At 36.7% G+C, this 24,797-nt stretch overlaps 1 protein-coding gene across 4 annotated transcripts in view; it reads left to right on the top strand.

The window, feature by feature from the left end:
• Dcp1b (decapping mRNA 1B) overlaps positions 1-24,797 on the top strand; it is a 54,215-nt gene that overhangs the window by 19,425 nt on the left and 9,993 nt on the right. For all 4 annotated transcript variants that reach the window (XM_013520130.1, XM_005395964.1, XM_013520131.1 and 1 more), the window contains 2 exons: positions 11,199-11,265; positions 13,354-13,489. In XM_013520130.1, coding sequence (XP_013375584.1) covers positions 11,199-11,265; positions 13,354-13,489 — 203 coding nt within the window. The remainder of the gene's footprint in view (positions 1-11,198; positions 11,266-13,353; positions 13,490-24,797) is intronic.

The raw sequence follows: 24,797 nt of genomic DNA, 5'->3' as shown, positions 1-24,797 counted from the left end.
CTACTATCAAAATTCACTGCAGAGTGCTTCAAGATCTGTATATTCATTGTTTGTAAGTTATTCCTCAGTTTTACAAGGTAGAAGTAATTGAGCCCTATACAAGATTTTAAAGAAATGAATACTTAAGTATAATTAGTGTGTGCGTGTGCGTGTGTGTGTGTGTGTGTTACTGAGAATAGAACCCAAGGCCATGAAGCCATGTATGAAGATGGTGGACAAGTGCTGCACCACTGAGCTACAACCCTAGCCTTACCTTTCTTTTTTATATTGACATTTATTAACCACTGTTCATCTAACCCAGATTTCCCCTTCTAGGTTGATTAGAATATCATACCAACTCTTCTCAATTTGCATCTTGACTTCCTCAGATTGAAAATACTACAATCCTTGTTAAAAAAAAAAAAAATCCTCAGTACTTTCAACCAATATAATACCAAAAATCTGTTATGTAGCTTGACCTCAACTGAAAGTTTTTAAGTGATGTACAGTAAAATACATAGTTTAGTTTGCATTTCTAGTTTCCAGATAAGACATGCCCCTTACTCTGGCTTGAGACTTCTCTTTTCTCCACATGGTCAAAGAAGAAAAGCTGCTTTTTGCAGAAAATATGAAAATCTGTACAACTTAATCTTTTCCTGAGTAGAAGCAATTAACCTTCCATTTTCCTCTTAATAGTGAATTTTTCAAAAAGTCAATTTCCTAACAGAGGAATGCAATTTTCTAGCATCTGTCCTGTAGTCCTTTCCCTAAAACAAAATGTATAACAAATTACTAGAAAAACTTCAAAATGTAGGTATTTGCCTGATGGCTCTTATAGAACATATTATAAAGTTTAAACTTCAGTTTCCTCCAAAGTTCCTGTTAAAATGTACCTGTATATACCCATAACAAACAATTACAATAGGAAAGTCAAATTTGCAAACAATAATGGGTCATAATTTGAAAGCGACATTGCTCAATATAGTTAGGATGCATTTTATGAAGTCTTTGCCATTATACTGCCATTAATTAGTTGGTTATTGATTATGTAGGCACAAGCAATAAATTATAGGCCACTCATGGGCAGAGACTATATCCTGTTTTTTGTACCAAATGAAGTAAATGGATCTGGATAAGAAATAGAGATGTACAATGGACTTAAAGTACTTCCCAAATCATCTGTATCAGTTCTATAATTGTTATACAGTATATGTATATATGTGTGATGAATTTATTTAGCATTCTGGAACATCAGTATCCTGATTGTGTTAACTTGAGTAAAAAACACCCAACTAAATTGGATCAGCACAGTTCTGGGTGTGGCTGAAGGGATGTACTGAGGACATAAGACCCACCCTAGGTGTGTGACAGCAGCCAATAGGTTTGGCTCCAGGATGATATAAAAGGGAATCAAAGAAGAAAGATTGCTTTTATTTCTTCAGAGGAGTTCCAGTCTTCACCTTCACCTTGGACATTGTCTCCTGGCTTCCAGCACAGACTCTGAAGCCTTGCAGTGTACACTGTTGCGTCTCCAGCACAGCAGCCTTCCATGGCAGATGCTTTGGCCTCCTGATACTTGCCTCCAGGACTTGCATAGGGCACTACACTGAGCTCCAGGCCTTCCACTGGATCCTCTGGTCTCCAGTGCCCAGACAGCTCTTTTACACTTTTCCGCACCTGGCGGCGGGCAACCACTGTAAGCCAGTCTTGTAAATTCTTCTATCATTGTGTATCTTGCACTAACTCTCTTTCTCTGGTAAGCACTGACTGATACAAACATACTTAAGACAAAGCTTTGAAGATAATTCTGCTTGGAGTGATTAATTCAAAAGAGTCATCAATTTGCCCAGCTCTCCAGAATTTCTCTGTATTCCCCTTTGTATGGTAGAGATTCCTGATAGCACCTGTCGGATTCATGCAGAGCAATAACTAAAGCTGACCGTGCAGTTCACCCTTTCTGGCTTGCTGGTAAATTTATGCTTTTTAAGCCTCCTAGATTTCACCCTACATGGAGGGATAAATACTTCCAACTCTTAAGAACCTAAGCAAATTCTAAGTCTCTAAGACTTTATCGCCTCTTCTTAGTTTTGGCATCAAGTCAAATACTTTTATTTCAAAAATAATTACAGTGGTTAAAAGTGAAACTTTTGTAAATTTATTATGAAAAGTAAATGAAAGCCATATCTGCGCACAGATAATTGAGAATTATTTTTCCATCTTAAGATATTTGCCGGTATACTGATAGCCTTAAATAGCAGTTATGATTTCAGATTTTTTATGATGTATGTTCATGATATATAATGGTTATATTTGTTTGGGGGAAATATATATTATTTTAAGTAATATTTCATTAATTTATATTTTGGGTTTTTCATAAGAGAAACCATGCAACACTTAAGTTTTTGTGTCTGACTTGTTTCACGTAACATCATAGTCTCAACATACATCCATTTTCCTGCAAATGACATGATTTCATTCTTCAGAAATACGAAACACTTCACCAGTTTGCATTGTCATTCTTGCACAGAGGCCGCGCTCAGTGGTGTAGCTGGCGAGGGTTCCTCCCCAGGTAGCACATATTTTTGGCAGCCTTATTGGCCAAAAGAAAAATTACACTGTAACAGTTTACTCCATTTTAATGTAGCAAAGATTCAAGTACATTGAAATACAAATGTTTTTCTCTCTACAACATTTTAAGTGTCTATTTAAATATGTTAATATTTAAATCAGTATGTAAATTAATATTAATTTAATTAAATATATTTAATATTAAATCAGTATAATCACTATGTTGGAGGGCAGCAAATTGAGGGACCGCCAGAATGATACCATCTCTAGCTACGGCACTGGCCATGCTAATTTTCTTTGTATTGTTCTAGTTTTAGTATAATGATGCTGAAACAAGCATTCAAATAGTAGTTCTTAATCTTTGGCTCCTAAATACCTTTGAGAATCTGATAAATTTCTTTCCTCGCTCCCCTGTTTCCTTTCTTCTTTTCACAAAATTTTTTTATTGCCTACTATGTGTTGGGGAATGTTCTATAGGAGGTATATGTTTTGTATTTCTTCACCCTCTAAAATGTCTGTTTGTATAGTACATACCATTTTATAGTTTTGGGGATTTTATTGAACTCTTCAAGCCCCATAGGGTGAAGTAACATTTTAAAAGTAATTTTACAGCTAAAAATATTTGGCATTCTTCCCAGGCAGAAAATTGGTTATTTGCAGGTATAACCATAGAATACCTTTCTCGTCAGGATCTGCCCAGCAATATAAAATACTCAAAGTAAATTCATTCAAATCCCAAATAGTGTGGAGTGAGAGATAAGAAATTTGATATTTCATATCCAATTAGAATAGGTTACCTATACAATCTCTAACTCTTTGACTATCTGTGAGAATAGTGGTTCGTTTCCCTCAGTAATATTGAAGGACTTTTTAAATCTGTCCTTCTTAATGATAAAGAAAGAAGGCCACGAAAATTTAAAAATTTACAACATGGTCACTGAATCTCACTTTGCATCTTTAAGCCTCCTTTCCCATTCTAACTAACAAATTGACCTATTGAGATTATACCTCATTATGTGGACAGCTCATATGTTTAATACATAATTAAGGGATACACATCTACTGTGACTTGAGTGATGGAACTTGTCACTCAGACCTTAAGTCCAGAATTACTTTTTTGTTACCTCCTTGTCATTACTCCACTCATGCTAAAAGGAAGGGATGTAAACTCCAAAGGAGACAGTTTATCTAAAGAACTGGCATTCTGTCACTGCAGAAGGCTCTGAGAAACTTTAAAGAAAAATTTCACTTTTGAGCGTGTAGTATCTCTAGATTTCATGTTTTTGTTTTTTCATGTGTTAAGTTGAGATTTCTGATAGTTCCTTCAAAGACAGTGCACATGTAAGTACACACAAATGCGTAAACCGCACTTCCTTCCACCCTGACTACCCAGCTTCTACATGTCCAGTGTAAACAATTAGGAAACTCACATAGGATCTGCACATGAATGTAATGGGAAAATATAAACACCTCTCCACTTACTTACTTTAACAAACTGGTGTGCTTAGATGGAGAAGAACCCACATAACAAAGTCATCCATGGTGACATATGGCTACCCTGTGACAGTAGAGTCAGAGTGAAGTTACTTCTATTTTGTCCTGAACCATAAAGACTTATGACTCTTTGTTTTAACAGGGAAATATCCATGCTATTTGGGTTTATTGACTGCATTTGTGGCTTGGGGTTGTATGATACTTTATATTGTATTGAGAAAGCCCAGTTTGGCATGGTAGAAGTCTAAGGCTTAACAGAGAAAAACTGGATTCATAAACATTTTTTAAAATGCTTAATGAGTGTACCATCTTTTAGTCTGCTTGTACTAACATAATACTTTGCATATAGTAAGTGGTCCTTATGGCCACATTAAGTGTTTGTGTATATTCTGTTACATTCTATTTTTACATTACTGAGTTTTGTCAAAAAATCACTTAGAAAAGAGTTTCAAATAGTCATGTTCTCAAATCAAGGTTAATTTACTTCTTAATCCACAGAAAGAAAATTTATGATTGTTCTGTCTTCTTAGGATTTTGGAAGAAGAAAAGCAATTTTGACCAAGAACTGGCATTAGAATTATTCCATCTACAGCTTAAGCTCTTATTTCAGAGTTAAACCAAAACATGACTTAACTGTTTACAACATAAATGGATTTTAGGAAAGTGATGTCCCCTGTATCTGAATTCATAGTTTAAAATAAAAATAAAAAATACAGAAACTCTGATTCACTTTTCTTCCATCAGGAAATAGCAGTAGACTCCTCTGGCCAGACCACTGCTCTTTAAAATCTTAAAAATTTCTTAGTGATCGTGTGTTTTATAGTCAGGCTATTTTCCAGAAAGCTATTCCTATTATTGTTCAACACTTAATTAAATCTGATTCAAATATAAGGAAGTCTGTTCTTTGTTGGGACAGTTTTTAAAAATATTCTCTGCTTTATGTTTAGCTTATACATAACTGTTTCCACAAACTACAATTATGTGAGACTGCATTTCTTTCCCTACATTGAGACTCGCTTAAGATAATAGATTTTCAGTGTATTTCTGGAATAGACATTGCATGTTAGTTTTAAATTTTGAAGATAATTTAGGTACTTGTACATGTAAGTTTGGCATGACTAGATGATAAATACCATAGTTTTCTGCTAGATTGAGATCCTAATGGTTATACTCTGTCTTGTGTTCTTCAGTAATGAAGAGAAATGGACATGATTTTGGAGATTTGTTGCGTTCTTTGAGCTCTTAGTTGCCAGCGCTTGACAAGCAGTCAGGAAGAATGGCATATGGTAGAATTGTTATAGTAATAAATACAATATAGTGAGCACATTAGTGCCTACACAGTGCTACATTAATGGAAATATATAATCTCTGGGAAGTCAGATTCTAATGACAAAATCCCATCAACATCACTTATGCCTAAGAATATAAAGGATATGAAGCAAAATAAACTCTCAATGAAGTCAGGAGAATAAAAGGGGCATTGTGAGGAGAATTCTTCTGCTGTCATCTCTAGTAGAAGGGTAATCAATTTACAGAAGATTCCAGTACATCCCGTCCATGATGTTTAAATAAGCCAAAGTGGTATTAGCAATTACAAGGACTATTGATGGTATGAGGATTTAGAGTCTTAGATTGCAATAAATACAGCAAGTATTTGTTAACTTTCTACCACATGCTAATTGCTATGCTGGATGTATTACCAAAGTTCTACCTTCAAGGAGCTTACGGTCTAATGTAGGGAACACGTGTATAAATACTTATTACTTCTTTAGTACAAGAATATACAAAAGCAAAGCCATGGTAGCAAAGAAAAAGTTGAGAACTATCCCTAGAAGAGTGAGAAAGCCTGAGTCTTCAGGGGTGAATGGGAGCTCAGGAAAGGAATATGCTCAGGAATCCTTGCTTGGTTTTTGTGGTCTATGAGATTTTGAAATTAATCAGCAATTGTGAGCAAAGTACAAAGGTAAACGAAAGTGGCCAACAAAGCTGAATAAGTTGTTCCTATTTCTCTTATGAACTGTAGATTTTCCTACTTCGTATGTTCTTTAGATTTTTTTTTTTTTTTTTTTTTTTGATACCGGGAATCAAACTCATGACCTCAGGCTTGTCAGGCAAGCACTTATGCTGCTGAGCTAGATCCCCGGCCCTCTTATGTTTTTTAGAAGCTTTTTTACCTTGTTAAATCTCTAAGAGTAAAGAAACTTATGGAAACAAATAAAATTTGGAAGTTGGTGTATGATGAAGAAGATTTCATTTGACTTTTTGTGACTTTGAGGGGAACAGCAGATGTCAAGATTCCCAGTTGGGGAGGTTCATGACCCCTGGAGAGATTAGGAAAGTCTAATCCGTGACCTGCATCTGTTGTAAAAGAAAATTTTCTAAAGGTTAAATACATTTTTTAAAAATTTTGAACCTTATAGATTCTCAAATACAGGTGTAGCTGTATAGGTCTCATATATAATTAAGTTAATCCAAATTAGTATAATGCCTTAGTTATAAGGGTTTTGCTTATCTGTTTGCTTTTAGTGGCATTAGCTTTTTCATGAAATTAATTTACTTAGAAAGGGGAGGGTTGTTTTAACTGTTCAGATTTTCCAACATCCCCTGCCCCCCACCGGCAAAATACTCATGAGCATTATTTACTCGTAAAATAGAAACTACTTCTCATGTGCTGGGACCCTTCCAGTGTCCCGAGATCATGGGATCCCTGATTTGTGAGGTGCAATAAAATCTATGTCATATGAAAAGAACCAGACCAGAGTCCAAAGATAACAGTGCTGCGTAGCCTCTCTGTGGCCAGTGAAGATTTTGTTTTACAAGACGTGTCCGTGTTTGGTCAGTAAAGCCAACACAAAAGGTGAATGAAAGAACATTACTTTAAAGGCATTAAGAAACATGCCAAAGGAAAGCGTTTTCAGTGCGAACATTCCTAACGGGGTAGAAGTACCGAATCAGCATCAGGCCAGCCAAGCATAGCTTTGTTTCCCATCTATGGATGCCAGAACATAGACAATGAAAAGTGCTGCTCCAGCAAAAACACGGCCACTGCTAGAAATCTTCATTCCTTTCCTCTTGTCCTCTTGTTTCTTTCTTTTCTGTCTTTCCCTCCATCCTTCCTTTAAAAATTTTTGGTTTATCCTGAAATTCTCAGAAGAGATTTGTGTATGTTATCACAGCCATGTTTCATGGCTTTTCTAGTAAAAAGAGCCTGACAGCCTTCCAAGAAAAACATATTTTCCTATTCTTTTACTAGGAATAAGTAAAAGGCAGGCAGAAAGGGAGGAAGGAAGGGAGGGAAAAGTGCAAGCATTACCAAGTCAGATCTCCTATGTATTTAAACTTTACCTATACATCAGTTACCATTTATGTACTTATATTCCACTTACAAACCATGTAGATGTAGGCCTTCTTTTTAAAATTTGTACAAATATTAGCCTTGTTAAATGAGTATAAGCTACCACCCATCGTTTGGAGTTGAAAGATATTTGTGATAAAATACTGTACAGAAGAAATGACAAATATCTTAAGAGAACAGATTGAATAGCAAGATTTATTAAGGACATAAACAGGATGAAGTGGATCTTCAAGGAACATCCAAAATGAATTGGAATCCAAGATTGCAATTGAAAATACGCATTTAAGCTACATTTGATATTGGTTCTAAGGACTCCTTAAATTGCCTCTTACAGTAGGATTATCTGTTTTCCCATAGAATAAATTCAGACACCATATCTTGTCTATATATAGCTATGAAATTCAGAAATGAAATCGAACGTGAAAATTTTGATCTCCCTCATTTTCTTCACAGAATTCAAAGGAAAGTCAAAGACAGGTGTTTCACTGTATATTGCATTGCCTGTTGCCTCAAATGTCACCTTTTCTCAACTGAGAATTTTTAAAGAATGACATAAACCCTTAGGCAAAATTTTACAACTGTACAGTTCAAAGTCCTGATTAAATACAAAGAGGACTGCCAAAGCGATGAGTCCTGAGAGCAGGGAGTCACACGCTAAGTATCTGACTCTGCAGAGAAATAGACTCTGCAGAGAAAACCTCCACATGTTCTTCCCCTTTTGGGTTCCTTACCTCCAGGAGAGATGTAGAAGCAGTTGAGCTGAGCTTCGTGCACCAAGGTGCCCTTGCACTTCGTCTCCGTGTCGGCAGACAGGTGACTGGGCAGCGGCCGGTATGCAGGTGTGGTGGGCTGAACAAAGGCTCGAAGCATGGTGAATTTCCAGATGTATACTAATAAACTGATTTTAAAACTCAAAAAAATTTCTTAGGCTCTTCTTATAATTTTTAAAATTCAGAAGCTATTCCTAGAATAACGATTAGAGCCACAGAAGTTCACACAGCTCTATCACTTGGCTGCAAATTTAGCCTGTGGTAATTACTTTAAGTTTTAGAATTCTAAAAACTCTTTTTAGCCTTGTCTTTCTCTACCTTCCCCGCTGTGCTTACTGCCTGCAGGGGGACAGGCCTCTCACCCAATGGCTTTACAGGAAACCTTGGATTGAAATGTTAAGTTAATGGTTTCTGTCACGCTGTCAGCTCATCACCTCACGAAGGCATGATGGGCTCTGGTCTTTTTATATCACCACAAGTTGCTCAGATAGACCCTCTTCTGCGGAGTGATTGGTTTGTCCAGGAGTTGGTAGACCTTGGGCCTGAGAGGCAGAAAACTTCAGTTGGAGAATGTACACTTTAACGGAATTCACAGCCCCTTTCCCAGCGGAATGCAGCTCAAGTTGCAAAACTATTTTAGGGAGGAAAAAAATGGGACTCGGGTCACATTTTATCTTGGTGCCCTTTTTAGTAGCTGAGACTGCTGTAGTAGCCCTCACTGTTTATTCTTTATGTTCAACCTAAGTATTAACCAAAACGAAAGGAGTTACTTCAAAATGATTTCATTTTAATTTTAAAACCGTGTTGCTTTAGAGATAAATGGTTGGGCCTTAAAACTCCATGATATTTTAAATAATTACTACAAAGCTACTTTTTCCTTCATCTGCTTTGACATTTGAGAGATTTTTTTTCCTAGCATTTTCCCTCCTTAAGTCTGCCTTTCAGTTGTCTCATAGTAATGACAATGTCAGACTGCTTGTCTGTTTGTATCAACAGTTTCCTTGGCATCCTACCCTCATGAAAATCTAGTTCCTTATGTCAGATGCCACAAATGTCTAACGTCGAGAAAAATGGCTCCCAAATGTTTCTGTTACTGCAGTCTACTGATGAGAGACACCAGTGCCAGCTTCTCTGCACCAAGCCTCGGGTTTCTTAGTTGTGCTGTCTTTCTCCTTTGACAGTTTTGGAAAATTCTTGTCTCCAGGGAAGGAAAGTTTTTGCTGTAGCCAGAAAAACAGAACAAGCTTCTAGTATTGTAACTAAATTAAAGCCACCAAAGCACACAGATGTATTCAGATTTATTAAGTGGTTGGATGTCTGTGATTCAGTCTGCTTTTTCTTATAAGAACAGGAGGGCAGGAGGGTTGACACACAGGACCTGAGTTGGGAATCAGTGGGGTGAGTGTTGATGGACTGGAAGCAACCTGGAATTAGAGTTTCACAGTACACATTTAACGATCTTGAAATGAAAAAAATTTGTTTTGATGTAAAAGTTCTTATGGAGCATATCGACTTCAGAACTCAGATAATATTTTTCTTTCAGCCCAGCCTGGTGGCACATGCCTATAATCCCAGCACTTGGAGGCTGAGGCAAGAGGATCATTGCGAGTTCTAGGCCAGCCTGGGCCACAAAGTGAGCTCAAGGCCACCCTGAACTGCATACCAAGACCTTGTCTCAAAAAGACCCAAAAAAAAAAAAAAAAAAAAAAATTGTCACTGTACCAAGGAGGAATTTGTGTATATATTTCTATCTAAGAGGGTAACATGGTCTAAGAAAAAGCTGGGATTCTTTTCTCCTGCTTTTTTCCCTTTCACATGTAAGGGGTAAGATAAAGGTTCCCTACACACTTACAATTACAAAAACAGTTTAAAACCTCACTGCCAACTTTTGGCAAGTTAATAATTGAGATTCATAAGGTTCCTCTTTAAGATACCTCCTTAAAATAGTACTAAAAAGACATTTCTCATGCTTTTTGATATTTGAATGGTCATTGTGAAAAAACAGAACTCTCATGCCTAGTCATTGGCCAGGTAAGGCAGGAAAGACCTTGGTTGCAGTATCACAGCTATCTTAATGAAAAAATAGCATTAATGTGATTAAATGTTCTGAAAATTTAAATTTCATGTTTCCCTTTTTAAAAACTTGTGGGTTTTCATTGCTGTATCATAATATTGCTGCTGTTTTCAGTGAGGACCTTTAAAATACATATGTAGTTAATGTATCATTTATATGATGAACGCCACCAGATCCTAAACTAGATATTTATAAATGCATTTTGGAACTGCTTCAGCCTTTGCTACAAAGATGTAGAGATGGGCACACACTAAATTTAGCAGTCACTTTATTTGAAAAACTATTAAGTGAATCGATAGCAGCTATATTATACCACATTTTCTTTCATTACTAAGTAGTTAAATTATAGTCATATTTAATCTTTCAACAGTTGTAAATTTTCTATGCAGACATTTTGAAGTCAGATTCATGATTAAAATTTATTTTTTCTACTTCCCTATCCTAACTTAGAGCTCACAAAGCTAGTTTTTCAGTTAACATATTCCTGGGAAGAGAAGAAGGGAGGGAGGTTTCGAGGCATAATTTGAGCATCAGGTTTCTGAATATTTAAAAATGAAGATGAAATGTGTTTATGAAATGTGCAAATGGAATATAGAAACAATGATGTCTCAAAGCCAGAAGTTTAGAAATCCTGACTTCATTTTCAATCTGTATTCATTTGTTGAAGAAGTATTTACCAAATTCCTGTTGTATTAAGGTGCTGTGTGTGTGTGTGTGTGTGTGTGTGTGTGTGTGTGTGTTTGAGCACAAAACTACTGCAGATTTCTCTGTGGGCTTGAAAGAATTCCACTGCAACATTCTTAAGCTTTAACTCCAGAGACTTGTTTAATTTATTTAATTTATTGAATAAATTAATTTAATACATAAATTATTATGTATTTCACTTTAAGAAGGAAAGGGAATCTCTTCCTAGTTTGTGGTGAGGTTGCTCATACTTTGTTCAATGTGTTTTTTGCAGTGTCCATTTATGGAATCTGGTTTTATGATAAGGAAGAATGCCAAAGAATTGCAGAGCTTATGAAAAAGTAAGTGCCAAAAGGCTAAATATTTTTCAGGACCTGATGCTTTTGTTTGTATTTCTAAGTGTAGGCAGAAGCACTATAATCTTAACAGGATAGATCTAGTATAGAAGTTATTTTCACAGCAGTCAGTAAAACATTTAATACAGGTGGAAAACAACATAAAAACAACTTGCTACATTTTTTTACTGGATTTATCATCTTTGACTCAATACTTTTTTTTCAATACATTTCGTTCTGCCTATGTGAAATATATGTAAGATGAGTTTTCCCAGACAGCAGTTTTCCTTAATAGTTTCCTTATTTATAAATTAGTAATTTTTGTTTTGAAAAGTTATCAACATGTCTGTTAGTGAAAAGAAAATTCAGAGCCATCCTAAAAGGCTGCTCCAGATTTGTAAGATCTGTCATTTCCTTCCTGCCCTAAACACTTTCCTCTAACTGCATATCCTTGTGTGTAGGAACTCAGAATTACATACCATGTGTCAAACACTGAGTTCTTAGAATACTCTTTAATCTTCCATCTCTGAAAATTTCTGAGTTGATATTAGTTTAATAATTTGTCTGTCTGTCTTTCCCCTGCCCCCACTAGTCTTTGTCCTTTAATCTCATGATACCTTGTGATCTGTTCCATTCTGCATTCTGGGAAACTTTTGCATTCTGACTTTCTCGCAATCTGGCTTTTCTGACTCCATTGAAAGGAAGGCCCAGAAGAGCTTGCTTTCTGCTATGGGGTTGGTACACTTCCTATCAGCCCCAGGACACTCACTGTGAAGTGGTTATTTCCCGGATATTTATGGAGATGGGTAACAGCCTCAGCTACCTGTGCTATGTCTCAGCCTGGGCCTGGCCTTGGCCAAGCATAGGACAGCTGTTGGCCACGTAGATGTGATGCCCAGGTCTGTCTGCAAAAGAACCAGTTTCCATTTTTGAACCCGAGGGGATGAAATGACCAAAAAGTGACCCCAAGGAAATGAAAATGGGGAAGACCTTTTTATATAAATAAAATTGATTCCTGAAAATCTCGCTTGTAAGAGCTAATTTTAGGTAACTAGCTCAAGTTGCAAGTGGTGATTAAGTGTATTCAAACCGGTATTTACTACCCTAACAGCTCGTTTCTAGAGCATTCATGTTATTGTAAGTGTGCAGTGGATAATAATAGTAGGATTTCATACAGATTAAAAAATACCCTGTAGCTCAGCCAAGAGACCATGGTAGAACTGTCAGCATTCTGCTGTAATTGCTTAACAGCTCCGGCAGGAAATTGATTATTTATTAGTAATAAGCAGCTGATGCGTGAAGATTCAAACCCCTTCCCCAGTTAGAATTAAATCTCTCAGTAAATCCTCAGATCTATTTTTTATCATAAACTTCATGGCCTAATAAAAGAATTTGAGCTGAAAGTCAAAGCATATAGAGGGAAAAAGGTATTTTTCTCAGCATTCCCTTGCTGCATGTAGAGCAATCTGGTCTCATGTTGCTTTCAGAGCAAGGAAAGACATTCCTCATTTCCTTGCTTGTCAGTAGTTTTTAAAAATTAGTGTGTGTTTTAAATGCTCCTTTTCTCAGAATTAGGATGGAATTGTCACTGTGTTTCTAAATGGAGATATAAATTGGTGCATCAGTTTTGCTTTGACTTCAAGGCACTCTGAGATGAGAAGGAAAAAAATTCTGTATTGGCCATGCAATTTGGTTGGTGCTAGAGAACTAAACAGGGCTTCCTCGGCAGTTAGTGAGCACATTCTCTCAAGTGCTCTAACAAGAAGTTGGCAAACTTTCTTTGAAAGGGACCACATAGTGAATATTTTAGCTTTTGCAGGCTACATAGCTCTGTTGCAGCTGCTCAGCTTTGCCATGGTAACGTGAAAGCAGTCATAGGCCCTACATACTGGCTTTCTGACCCTTCTATAGATTTATATGTAGCCAGTTAACACAAGACCTCAGCTTTCATCTTTTGTCTTAAATTCCTGAGTGATCTTATTTTTAATGCAGTTGTAACAGGACGAAAACAAACGGGTAAGAACTGGGATGATTTTAAAAGCCATTTTTGTTAAATTGGCTTTTCTTGTATGAGTCTCCCCCTCTGTTTTTTAGCCTAACTCAGTATGAACAGTTGAAAGCCCATCAGGGTGCTGGGACAGGAATCTCCCCAATGATCCTCAATTCAGGAGAGGGCAAAGAAGTGGATATCTTACAAATGCTCACCAAGGCCAAAGATGAATATACAAAGGTGAGTTGTTGCCCTTCCTTGTGATATAAATTTACATTCCACAGTGGAAATATTGTTGCTGAGAAAGACTCCAAACAAAACTATGAAAAGTAAAATCTTTATTTGCTTTTATTGGGCTAAAGAAGACTTAGCTTTTAAGTGAATTAAAAGGTAGCCTGAGAAATCAGTAACCTTCATATAAACAAACAGTGTCAGTTAAATTTACTAGAAGACCCCATTTACATAAATTCCTTTGTAATAAAGTTCACAAAAAAGTAGGCAAAACCTGTAGGAGGAAAACTTTAATAACTCCTGAAATGCATAAAAATAGACTTGAGCATATGGAAGTGTATGTCCTATTCTTGGATAAGAAGATTCAGCAGAAAGCTCTGAATTCTTTTTTAATCCCTGAATTTGAGGTGATCCCTAAACAAATACCACTGGTTTCTTTCCTTCTTCTCCTTCTCTTTCTCCTTTTCCTGGTTGGAAGGTTCAAATGGAGAAATACACAAGGAGGAATAGCTAGGAAATCCCTGACAAGGACGGCGGTAGGGAGGTAAAAGGCAGATAGGAGTTTAGGGGTGGAAGGTGGGGGTTGGAACAGGTTCTACCTGATATTAAAAATTGAATTCTAAACATTTAAAATTGTATTGATTGATGGTATTGATACATAAAGAACCAGATGGACCAATGGGGCCAATGAGATGCTGCAGAATTAGATACAAGTATATGCGAAATTTAAGATGTGATAAAATAACTATTTTATCAGCTATTTGAATGAATTTTTAAATACAGGTAAATAGTATTGAGGCAACTGGTAGCCATTTGGAAAAGTAAAAACTTGAATCTGTACCTCACACTGTACACTAAGACAAATTTCAAATGTATTAGAAATTCAGCCACCAGAAGAAAACTTATTTGGATGACTTTGCAATCTAGGAAAAGGGAAATCTTCCTAACTATGCCTTAAAACCCATATTCTGGAACTAATTTCAACTGTAGAAAAAGCAAGTGTTCTATAGGCTATCAGCCAGGCACAAGCAAAGTGCAAGATATGAAAGCAACTGAGAAAAAAGTATTAACATATAAATTATAGGAACTGGGCTAATTGCTAGCTCCTAAAAATTGAAAAGTAAACATTTGATACTCTCTAGAAAAATAGCCAAAAAATAAAATAAAACTCTTGTCATTTAGAAACTACTATAAGTTGTATGTAACTGAATATAGTATTGTGATTCATTAGATAAAAATTAGAGTGACTTCAAAACATAGTTTGAACTGAACAGTCTTAGTGGGCGATATATTAAGGATAAAAAGAGCTACATAGAAATTATAAACTTAATTCACTGGTTTCATTGTTAGAAGAAATATTGGCATTATACTTTTTCAACAGTCCTGGATGTTATAAATAAAAAATTCCATTAATGTGACTGGAACCAAAGCTTCAGTATAACAGAAAAAAAGATCCAGTCAATTAAATTAAAACTATAATAAATCCAGTAAATAAATTAAAACTATATAATGCTAAACAGTAAGTGGAAATATAAAAATTAATTCATGTTTTGTTTTCTAACTGTAGAAACAAAACCCAGAAAGTTCCTAACTCCTTCTCTGAAAAGACCCAGAAATAAGTGATAACCCAGTAGCAATAAACACTACTATGATTGCTACTATTTCCTCCTAAAAGGTATCAGAGCTCTTTGAAGAAATTTCTGATTGCAGGTCTGGGATAGTAAAGTCTCACAAGGTCCTGTGGATATGGCACCAAAGTCAGCTTAAAAGATCACTGAACAAAACATTAACTTGTCACAGCCGCAGGAACGACTACCACAGACTGAACACACTGAATGTGTAATAGTCAGTGAGTTCATGGTTAGAGAGAGCAAGCAAACAAAAATATCAGATAAAACAAAGTATCATTATTGGCTACCCTTTGACAGTACTAGGATACCAACAACTTCCTCTGAAAATGGATAGTTAATGGGACTGAATTAAGCTCTTATCCTACCTGCCCCAAGTAACCAAACATCCCTAGTCAAAGAGGGAAAGTTCTTCTCTACCCAGGAATTGTAGTTAAGAAATGCAGAGGGAAGAACAGAATTTTAATCACTGGTTCTGGCAGTGACCATCAGTAAGAATAATGTGTTGGGTGAGGCTGATGGAAACTTGACCATGGAAGTATCAGGCTACCACCCTCTGAGCCCCATAATGAGCATAGCAGGAAGTCCGATTAACAGGCATTATGGCCTCCTAATGTGATACAGTGTGAAATGTGCAACACCCTGAAATATTCTTGCCAGAGAGTTGATCTTTATTAAGCCTTGAGATCTAACTTTCTAGTTTACAAAAGTGAAAGAAGGTTGGGAAGGCAGATAGAAAAACACATTAAATGATACCACAAGGAAGAAATCAGAAAAATCCTGAATGAGGCAGAACATACAGACAGTTGACTAGATTCCTTCAATATGCCCTGGGCTTGGTGGTTGACTCACTGTTGATTAGACTGTGAGCTTCTTGAGGACAACATCCTACATTCATCTTTATATCACTAGTGTCTTCAGAATACCTAACACATGGTGAGTGCTGAGTAAGGGTCCTGTGTGTGTGTGTATGTGTGTGTGTACTGGGGACTGAGCCCAGGCCCTTTGCACTGAGCTACATATCCAGCCCTTTTTTATTTTGAGATAGTGTCGCCAGCATATAGCCCAGTGGCACAGTGCCTGCCTGGCAAGTGCAAGGCCCTGAGTTTGAGTCCTGGTACAGAAAAAGAGAAGGAAGGAAGGAAGGAAGGAAGGAAAGGAAGGAAGGAAGGAAGGAAGGAAGGAAGGAAGGAAGAAAGAAAGAAAGAAAGAAAGAAAGAAAGAAAGAAAGAAAGAAAGAAAGAAAGAAAGAAAGAGAGAGAGAAAGAAGGAAGGAGGGAGGGAAGGAAGTAGGAAGGAAGGAGGGTAGGAAAGGAAGGAAGGAAGGAAGAAAGGTCTTGCTAAGTTGAACGGTTTGGGCTTGAACTTGTGATCCTCTTGCCTCAGCTTCAGAGTGCTTAAGATTACAGATCTGGACCACCATGCCCAGCAGTAAGGGTCCTTGAAAGAATGAAGGAAGGATCATAAATATGAATAAGCCACAGTTCATTATCCTTGTGTCTTGGGGCCAACAGACATGCCCCAATCCTAGCTTCAGACTGTAACAACTATTTCTACATTAGTTTTTAATTTAATTCTTTAAAAAATATTTTAAAAGTATCCTAATGAGTTGGCAACTGGTCATATAATTAAATGATTATATCTTATTAATTGCACTGTTGCACATGAAAGAATAACCTGTAAAAAGTGGCATTTTCTAACCTCTCAGAATTTACTTTCTGTGAAGAGAGCCTGACTGTGGTAAATAAATGATAAATACAAATATTTCATGAATTTTCTTTTTTCTCTCTCTCTCACCAGACAGACAGATACACACACACACACACACACACACACACACACACACGCACACACAAATGCAATTATTTTTTCAGTCCTGGGAATAGAATCTAGGGTCTCACACATGCCAGGCAGGTGCTCTACCACTGAGCCATACTTCCAACCCTGCTTATGTTTTTTAATCTCTATATAGAACTTCCCTTCCAGCGCTAAGAGATAGTAAGGACTCAGCAATTCTGTGATACGCAGGGTAATCAGTCCAGAGTTACACCTTTCTCTGTCTGGCTAGTGTACCCCAGGAGATAATAGTCTTCTGCTTATTTACTCCAGGGACTGGTATTAGGCAACTAGGGATCAACCCTATAGCTGAGAGCCATACAGTGTACAGCCCACCAGAATTACGTAAATGAGCCAAGCCTTAACTGCTCGCTGTGCCTTGCTTTGCCTTTTGTCTTAGTTATTTTCTTTGCTGATGGGACAAAACACCTGACACCCACAACGTAAGGACAGAGAGGTTTATTTTGGCTCACAGCTCATAGAGGTTCAGTCCATAGTCAGCTGACTCCAAGGCAGGGCGGCAGAAGAGAGGAGCAACAACTCATGGCATGGCTGTAGGAAGCAGAGAGATTAATGGAGGAAGGAAGGAGATGTAGCCTCTAAGCCATGCCTGTAGTGACCCACTGCTTCCAACCATGTTTCACCTCCCAGCGTCACAGTTAGTGCCCCAAAATACCACCTATGCGCACATGAGGCTTTGGGGGACATCCAGACATGAACCATAATGCCTTTCCTGAGGAAATGCCCATAGAGGTTTAGGGCCTCACACACATTAGGTATATGCTCTACCACTGAGCTATATTCTTTGTCCAAGCATTTTAAAATATATATATTTTTGGCCATTTGTATATTTTTTTAAAGTTTCCCTTCAGATCCTTTGCCCATTTAAAAAAAATCAGATTGTCTTTCTACTATTGAGTTGTTTGAGTTTTAAGTATATGTTGGATATTAAGACCTTATCAGCTGTATAGTTTGCACAGAATTTTTTCCCATTTCATAGGTTGGTCCTCATCCTGTTGTTTCTTTGCTGTGCAGAAGCTTTTCAGCCTGATGTGATGCTACTTGTCTGTTTTTGCTATTGTTGCCTGTCCTTTGGGGTTATAACCAAAGGGAAAAGCATCGTTGCTCAGACAAGTGTCAGGGAGCTTTCCCTTTATATATTTTTCTGGTAGTTCTACAGTTTCAAGTTTTATATTTAAGTCTCTCTAGAATTCTTAACTTTGTGAAAATCCCAAGAACTAAAAAAGGAAACATTTTGAGCTGTCAGCATATGATATTGGTAAAGGTGGAATAAACAAGGAATGCATCTGCTTGTAAAGCTTTTAGTCTATTTTCTTTTAGACTTTTCTCCTGGCATAGATACATATATTTGTGTGTATAAGGAGAAGGATATAAACAGGGATTTTGTGACAGAAATTTTTGAAGTCTTAAAGAAATGCTTCAGGTTCTCTGTGAAGAATCCATGTAAACTTTTCAAACATTGTGATTTTTCCCAATATTTTATTTTTTAAATTTTTATTAATACATGTTTATAGTACCATAATCATTACATTCATTGTGGGGAGTTGGTACATGTACATAACACGCCTTAATTCCTTTTTTGTCCTCTTGTCCTTCTCTTCCTTCTCACTCCCTCCATCTCTTGGTCTCCCTTCCCTTTGCAAAAACTCCATCTCCCTATTTCCTATTATCTATCTGCTGTCTTGCTCTTTAATTTATTTATACTTTGGATTTCTCTTTAAGAGAAACCAGGCAGGGGCTGGGGATTTAGCTCAGTGGCAAAGCGCCTGCCTGGCAAGCGCAAGGTCGTGAGTTCGGTTCCTGGTACCGGAGAAAAACCAAAAAAAAAAAAAAAAAAAAGAGAAACCAGGCAATATTTAAGCTTATGTGTGTGATTTATTTCACTTAATATTATGGTCTCAAGGTACATCCATTTTTCTCCAAACGACTTCAATTTACCCTTCTTTATGACAGAGTAGTCCTCCATATTCTGGTATATAAGTATCACATTTTCTTTATGGATTTGTGGATAAACATAGAGACCATTATCAAGATTTTTCTATTATGAACTCTACTGCTATAAACACGGGTATCCATGTTTCCCTGTAATAATTCCTTTGGGAAGATACCTAGAAGGAAAATAGCTGGGGCAAACGAAATTTTTATTTTTAGTGTTTGAGGACTGTCCCTACTGATTCCCATAGTGGTTGAACTAGTTTACATTCCTACCAACAGTGGAGAAGGGTCCTTTTCCCCACAGCCTCAGCAGCATTTCTTATTGTTTGACTTATTGATGATGGACCTTCTTTGTGGAGTAAGATGGAGTCTCAGTATTGTTTTTATTTGCATTTCTCTAAGGGCCAGAGAGGTTGAACACTTTAAATGTATTTATTGACCTTTTGTACTTCTGAGAAGTGTCTGTTCATTTCAGTTGCCCATTTTTTTATTGCATCTTTTATTTTGGAGGTCTGTTTTTTGAGATCTTCGTATATTCTAGATATTAGTCCTCTGAGGAGTGACAGGCAAACATTTCTTCCCATTTTGTAGGTTATCTCTTCACTCTGCTGGTTGTTTCCTTTGCTGTGCAGAAGCTTTTTAATTTGATATAATCCTGTTTGTCAATTCTTTTTGTTATTTCTTGTGCAATTGGAGTTCTGTACAAAAGTGCTTGCCTATGCCTATGTCTTCAAGAGTTTTATTTTGACTTCCAGAACATTGTTTGTTTTAATATTTAGATCTTTAATCATTTAAGTTTAGCTTACTACAGAATGAGAGTCAATCTTTGTACATGATAGCCAGTTTTCCCAGTATTATTTGCTGAGGAGGCTGTCTTTCCTCCAGCATATATTTTTGGTCAATTTGTCAAAGATCAGGTGTCTGGGGTTGTTTCTGCATCCTCTATTCTGTTCCATTGATCCACATATCTATATTTGAGCCTGTACCATGCTATTTTTTTCACTGTAGCTTTATAATATAATTTGAAATCCAGCTTTGTAATGCCTCCTGCTTTGCTCTTATTACCCATGACTGCTTTTTGCTATTTGGGTCTCTATGAATTTTAGGATTATTTTCTGTCATTCTGTGAGGAATGCTGTTCATATTCTGATTGAATCTCCAGATCATTGAATCTCTCTATCAGTTTTTGGAGTAGGACATTTTGACAATATTGGTTCCACCTATCCAGAAACAGGGAATATCTTTCTATTTTCTGATTTCCTCTTTGATCTCCTTTTTCAGAGTACTATAGTTCTCACTGTAGAAGTCTTACACTTCTTGGTTAAATTTCCTAAGTATTTACTTTTTCTTGATGCTATTGTGAATGGCATTGTTTTCCTAATTTTTTTTTCTTATTGAGTTCATTATTGGTATATAGGAACTCGTGTGTGTGTGTGTGTGTGTGTGTGTGTGTGTGTGTGTGGTGTTTTTTTTTTTTTTATCCTGCTATATCACTGAATTTGGTTATTCTAGGAATCCTTTGGTGGAACTTTTTGGGTCTTATATTTAAAAGATCATGTCTTTTGCAAATAATGATAATTTGACTTCTCCCTTTTCTATATGTATTCCTTTTCTTTCTCTTGCCTGAGTGCTTTAAGGTTTCTAAAACTATATTAAACAGCAGTGATAAGGACATCCTTGTCATGTTCCTGACTCTAGAGGGAAAGCTTTCACTTTTTCACCACTTAATGTGATGTTGGCAGTAGGTTGGTCATAAATGGCTTTTATCTGATTGAGGTAAGGTCTTTCTATTTCTATTTCAGTCTTTCATAATTTCAGGATTTTATTTCAGGATTTCAGGCTTTTTCTGCATCTATTGAGATGATCATATGATTTTTGTCCTTTTTATGTGGTGTGTTACCTTTGTTGATTTATTTGATTTCTGATGTGGGCATTCACAGCTATAAACTTCTCTTTCAGAACTGCTTTCATTGTGTCCCATAGGTGCTAGTGTGTCGTACTGATAATATCATTTGATTATAGTAATTAATTTCTTCCTTAACTTCCTCTGTGACCAATTGATTATTCAAGAGTGTATTGTTTAGCCAAGCGTGGTGGCACACATCTGTAATCCCAGCACTCAGGAGTCTGAGGCAGGAGGATTGCTGTGAGTTTGAGAGTGAGCCTGAACTCCACAAACTGAGACCCTCAAAAAAAAAAAAAAAAAAAACCCAAGACTGTATTGTTTAATCTCCGTGTGTTTGCATAATTGCTGTGGTTTCTTTTGCCATTAATTTCTAGTTTTACTGCACTATGATTTGATAATATACATGGGATAATTTTGATTCTTTTGTATTTACTTAAACATACTTTGTGGGCTGGGATATGGTCTATTTTGGAGAAAGTTCCATGTGCTGCTAAGAAGAATGTGTATTTTTGTTGTCGGATGGATACCTATTAAGACCATTAAGGTTGGATACCTATTAATACCTATTAAGGCCATTTGTTTGAAGATATGATTCAATTCTGATATTTCCTTGATTTTTTGTTTAGTTGACCTATTTGTGACAGTGAGATATTGAGGTCCCCCACTGTGATTGTTAATGTTTATCTGATCATATTTTTTAATGAAGTTGTATCAATGTTCCATATATATATATATACACACACACACACACACATATATATATATATAGTTGTGATTGTTATCTCTTCCTGTTGGGCTGTTCCCTTACCAGTATGTAGTGACCTTTTTTGCCTCTTCTGATAAGTTTTGGCTTGAAGTCCACTTTATCTGAAAATAGGATAGCTACTCCTGCTTGTTTTCAGTCTCCCATTTCATGAAAACTTTTCCATCCTTTGATCAATTTTAGTCTGTAAATTTCTTTTTGGGTTAAATGTATTTCTTGTATACAGCATATCATTATTTGGGGTTTTGTTTTTTGTTCCCTTCTGCCAATCTATGTCTTTTGACTGGGGAGTCAAGACAATTCACACTGAAAGTTATTACTGAATCAGATTGATTCAGTCCTACCATTGCATTATTTTTCTGTTGCTGATTTTTTTTTTTTTTTTTTTTTTACTCCCTTCTGCTTAACTACTTACCCTGCCTGGTATATTCATTCCATTAGACTGTTCGTCATTGTTGGTTTTATTGTCTCTGTTAAGGATATCCTTGAGAATTTTTGGAATGCTGGCTTGGTGGTCATGTATTTCTTAAGATGCTCTTTGTTATGGAAAGACCTTATTTCTCCATCAACTTTGAAAGTTAATTTTGCAAGCTGTATCAATCTAGGTTGGAAATTGTTTTCTTTTAGGGCTTGCAGCACTTCATATCAAACTCTCCTGACCTTTAAAGTTTATGGTGAGAAGTCTGCCATAATTCTAGTTATTTTACCTTATAAGTGATTTGTTGCTTCTAATAGCTTTTAAGATTCTGTCCTTCTATTGGACTTCTGGGATTTTGACTATTATGTGTCATGTCGAAGCTTCTGATCATGGCTGTTGGAGGTTCTGTATGCATCACTTATCTGTACATTAAATTCTTTCTCCATATTTGGGAAATTTCCTGCCATTATTTCTGTAAATATGTTTTTATGCCATTTGAACTATCTTCTGGTTTTTTACGAATTCCAGTTATTATCAGAGTAGTCTTCTTTGCATCATCTAGCAGCTGTTAGACACATTTTTCATAGTCTACTGTTTTTAAGGTATCTCTGAGATACTGTCTTCTAGTCCTGACACTCTATCCTCACATTGGTCACTTCTGCTACCAACACTTTTAATGGAATTTATCTCTCTGATTTCTGTTTATTACCTTTTCATGAACTCTAATTCTTTTCTAAGTTGGTTATTCTTGTTTGTATCATTTTGTTTAGCTCAGCTACCTTTTTATTAGTAACTTCTGTAAGTTCAATGATCATTTTATTAAGTCCATTATCTGTTTAGTTATATCATCTTCAAGCTCACTGAGCACCTTATTGATCTAGTTTTTGTTTTGTTTTATTTTGGGGTGTTTTTGTTTGCTTTGTCTCCTTTTTTACTATTTGTATAGTTCAGCTGTTTGGCTTTTTATTTCCTCTCCATTGATGCCTTATGGAGAAGTTTTGGGGGAATTGGGAATTTATGGAGACATTTTATTGCCTTGTCTTTTCATATTTTGTGTGTGTATGCATGCACATGTGTGCAGAGGTTTGCAGGACCATTATAGTGGAGAGACTTTGTATCTAGTATGGAGATCTTTTTAGTTAGTATTTGTTTTCAGTGATGTACTCTTGGCATGACTGACTATGGGCTTTTCTTCTGTCCTAAGATCCAATCACCTCTGTTAATTTGGGAGGGGAAGGTACAGTGTAACTGGCCTAGCACCCAGTTCTCTGAAAATGTACTGCCGTAGGAGCAACTGTGCCACTGTAGCAATGGCAACAAAATCAGCAACATAATGGAATCAGAGACAAACTGGATATTGACATACCATAAGAACCAATAAAAGCTACCATGTACCAGCCTTAACAACAGAAAAGAGATCTATAATTATCATATAGACACAGAGGTAAACCAAACGTTGACATATCTGCTAAATGCAACAACTATACCACCATTAACAGTAGAAAAGAATTCAACAATAATAGCATAGAATTAACCAAGTAGCTAAAGATTAATAAAGCTTAATAGTAACACTAGGAGATATGGAGGGTGTAGGGAATGGGAAAATGAAAGAAGTAAAATTTGCAAAATAAAAGGAAGATGAGAAGGAAGAGAGAAAAGTGAGATAAAGGATCCTATTAAAGGATATAAGAAAATCAATAGAATTAAATACAAGTAACAAAAGAACAAATAAGAAAAAAAAGTGAGAGAGCAAAATAAAGGGAAAAAGTCAAAAGAAAAGACCGCTGAGCTCTGTGCTTGATGTAGGCAGCAGGACAGGTCTTCAAGCAGACCACTAGACTTAGTGCTGGCGCTTTCAGACCAAACCACCTCTGAAACTCACAAACAAGCAGGTGGCTTCTCACTATGGAGTATGAGCCCCTGTGTCCTCCTTGGCTTGAGCTTAAACTTGCTCGGGAGGTGTGTGTCTAGCCCGTGCCCTCTCTACTACTGTCCCTTATGGCCATCTCCCACCTGGTCACTGTGGTAGGGTGACACCAGAGACCCTGAAGTATTCTGTAGTTCAGTTTTAAATAGTTAACCCCTCCCAGAATGGCTTCCAATTAAACCGTCTTCAATATGGCAGATGCTGAGGTAGATTTCTTCTCCAACTCTAGCCTTCCATGCAGAAAAATAACTTTCATAGTAAAACAGTGCTATTTCTGCAGTTTACAGTATCCACAGGCTTTTCTAGAATGTAGCCTTGCCAGCCAGGTCTCTTATTTCTTTCTGGAGCTGCTGATCCTCTCTGAATTTACCTTGTATCTGTAGAGACAGGTCTTCCTCCCTGGGAGCTACGGTAAGCTTTCCAGGCTGCTTCATCCTTTTGTTTGCATTATATTGTGTTTCTCTAGCTTTCCAGTCAATTTCAGTTTTCCTGTCAGCTCCCTCCCATTTCCTGGAGATCTGCTTTTTTTTTTCCTTCACCAGGTTGTTGTTTTCCAGGTGTTGGTTCCAGGTCCTGGAGAGGCTATATTTTTGCTACGTCTCTACTTTGCCACTTTTATTCCTGTCCGTTCCAAGTATTTTAAAATTGTTTGAGTCAAAAGAAGCACAGAAACTAAGCAACTAGAAAATAAACTACAAAGAATTGGAGTGAATGATGTTTAGTTGTGAGCAATTTGAATAGAAGGGGAGTGATTTTATAAAGCAAGGCTTACAGATAGGTAGACGGTTGTAGTAACAAGAAATAGCTTCTGGAGATAGCATAAGCAGAAAAGCCTACGGGGGAGGCGACACGCGACGAAAAGTAAAGCAGCTGGTTGACCCAT

The sequence above is a fragment of the Chinchilla lanigera genome, unplaced genomic scaffold, assembly GCF_000276665.1.
Source record: "Chinchilla lanigera isolate Chin_1 unplaced genomic scaffold, ChiLan1.0 scaffold00053, whole genome shotgun sequence".
NCBI classification, from domain to species: domain Eukaryota; kingdom Metazoa; phylum Chordata; class Mammalia; order Rodentia; family Chinchillidae; genus Chinchilla; species Chinchilla lanigera.
Note: the sequence above shows the minus strand (reverse complement) of the source record. Positions and strands in the feature narration are given on the sequence as shown.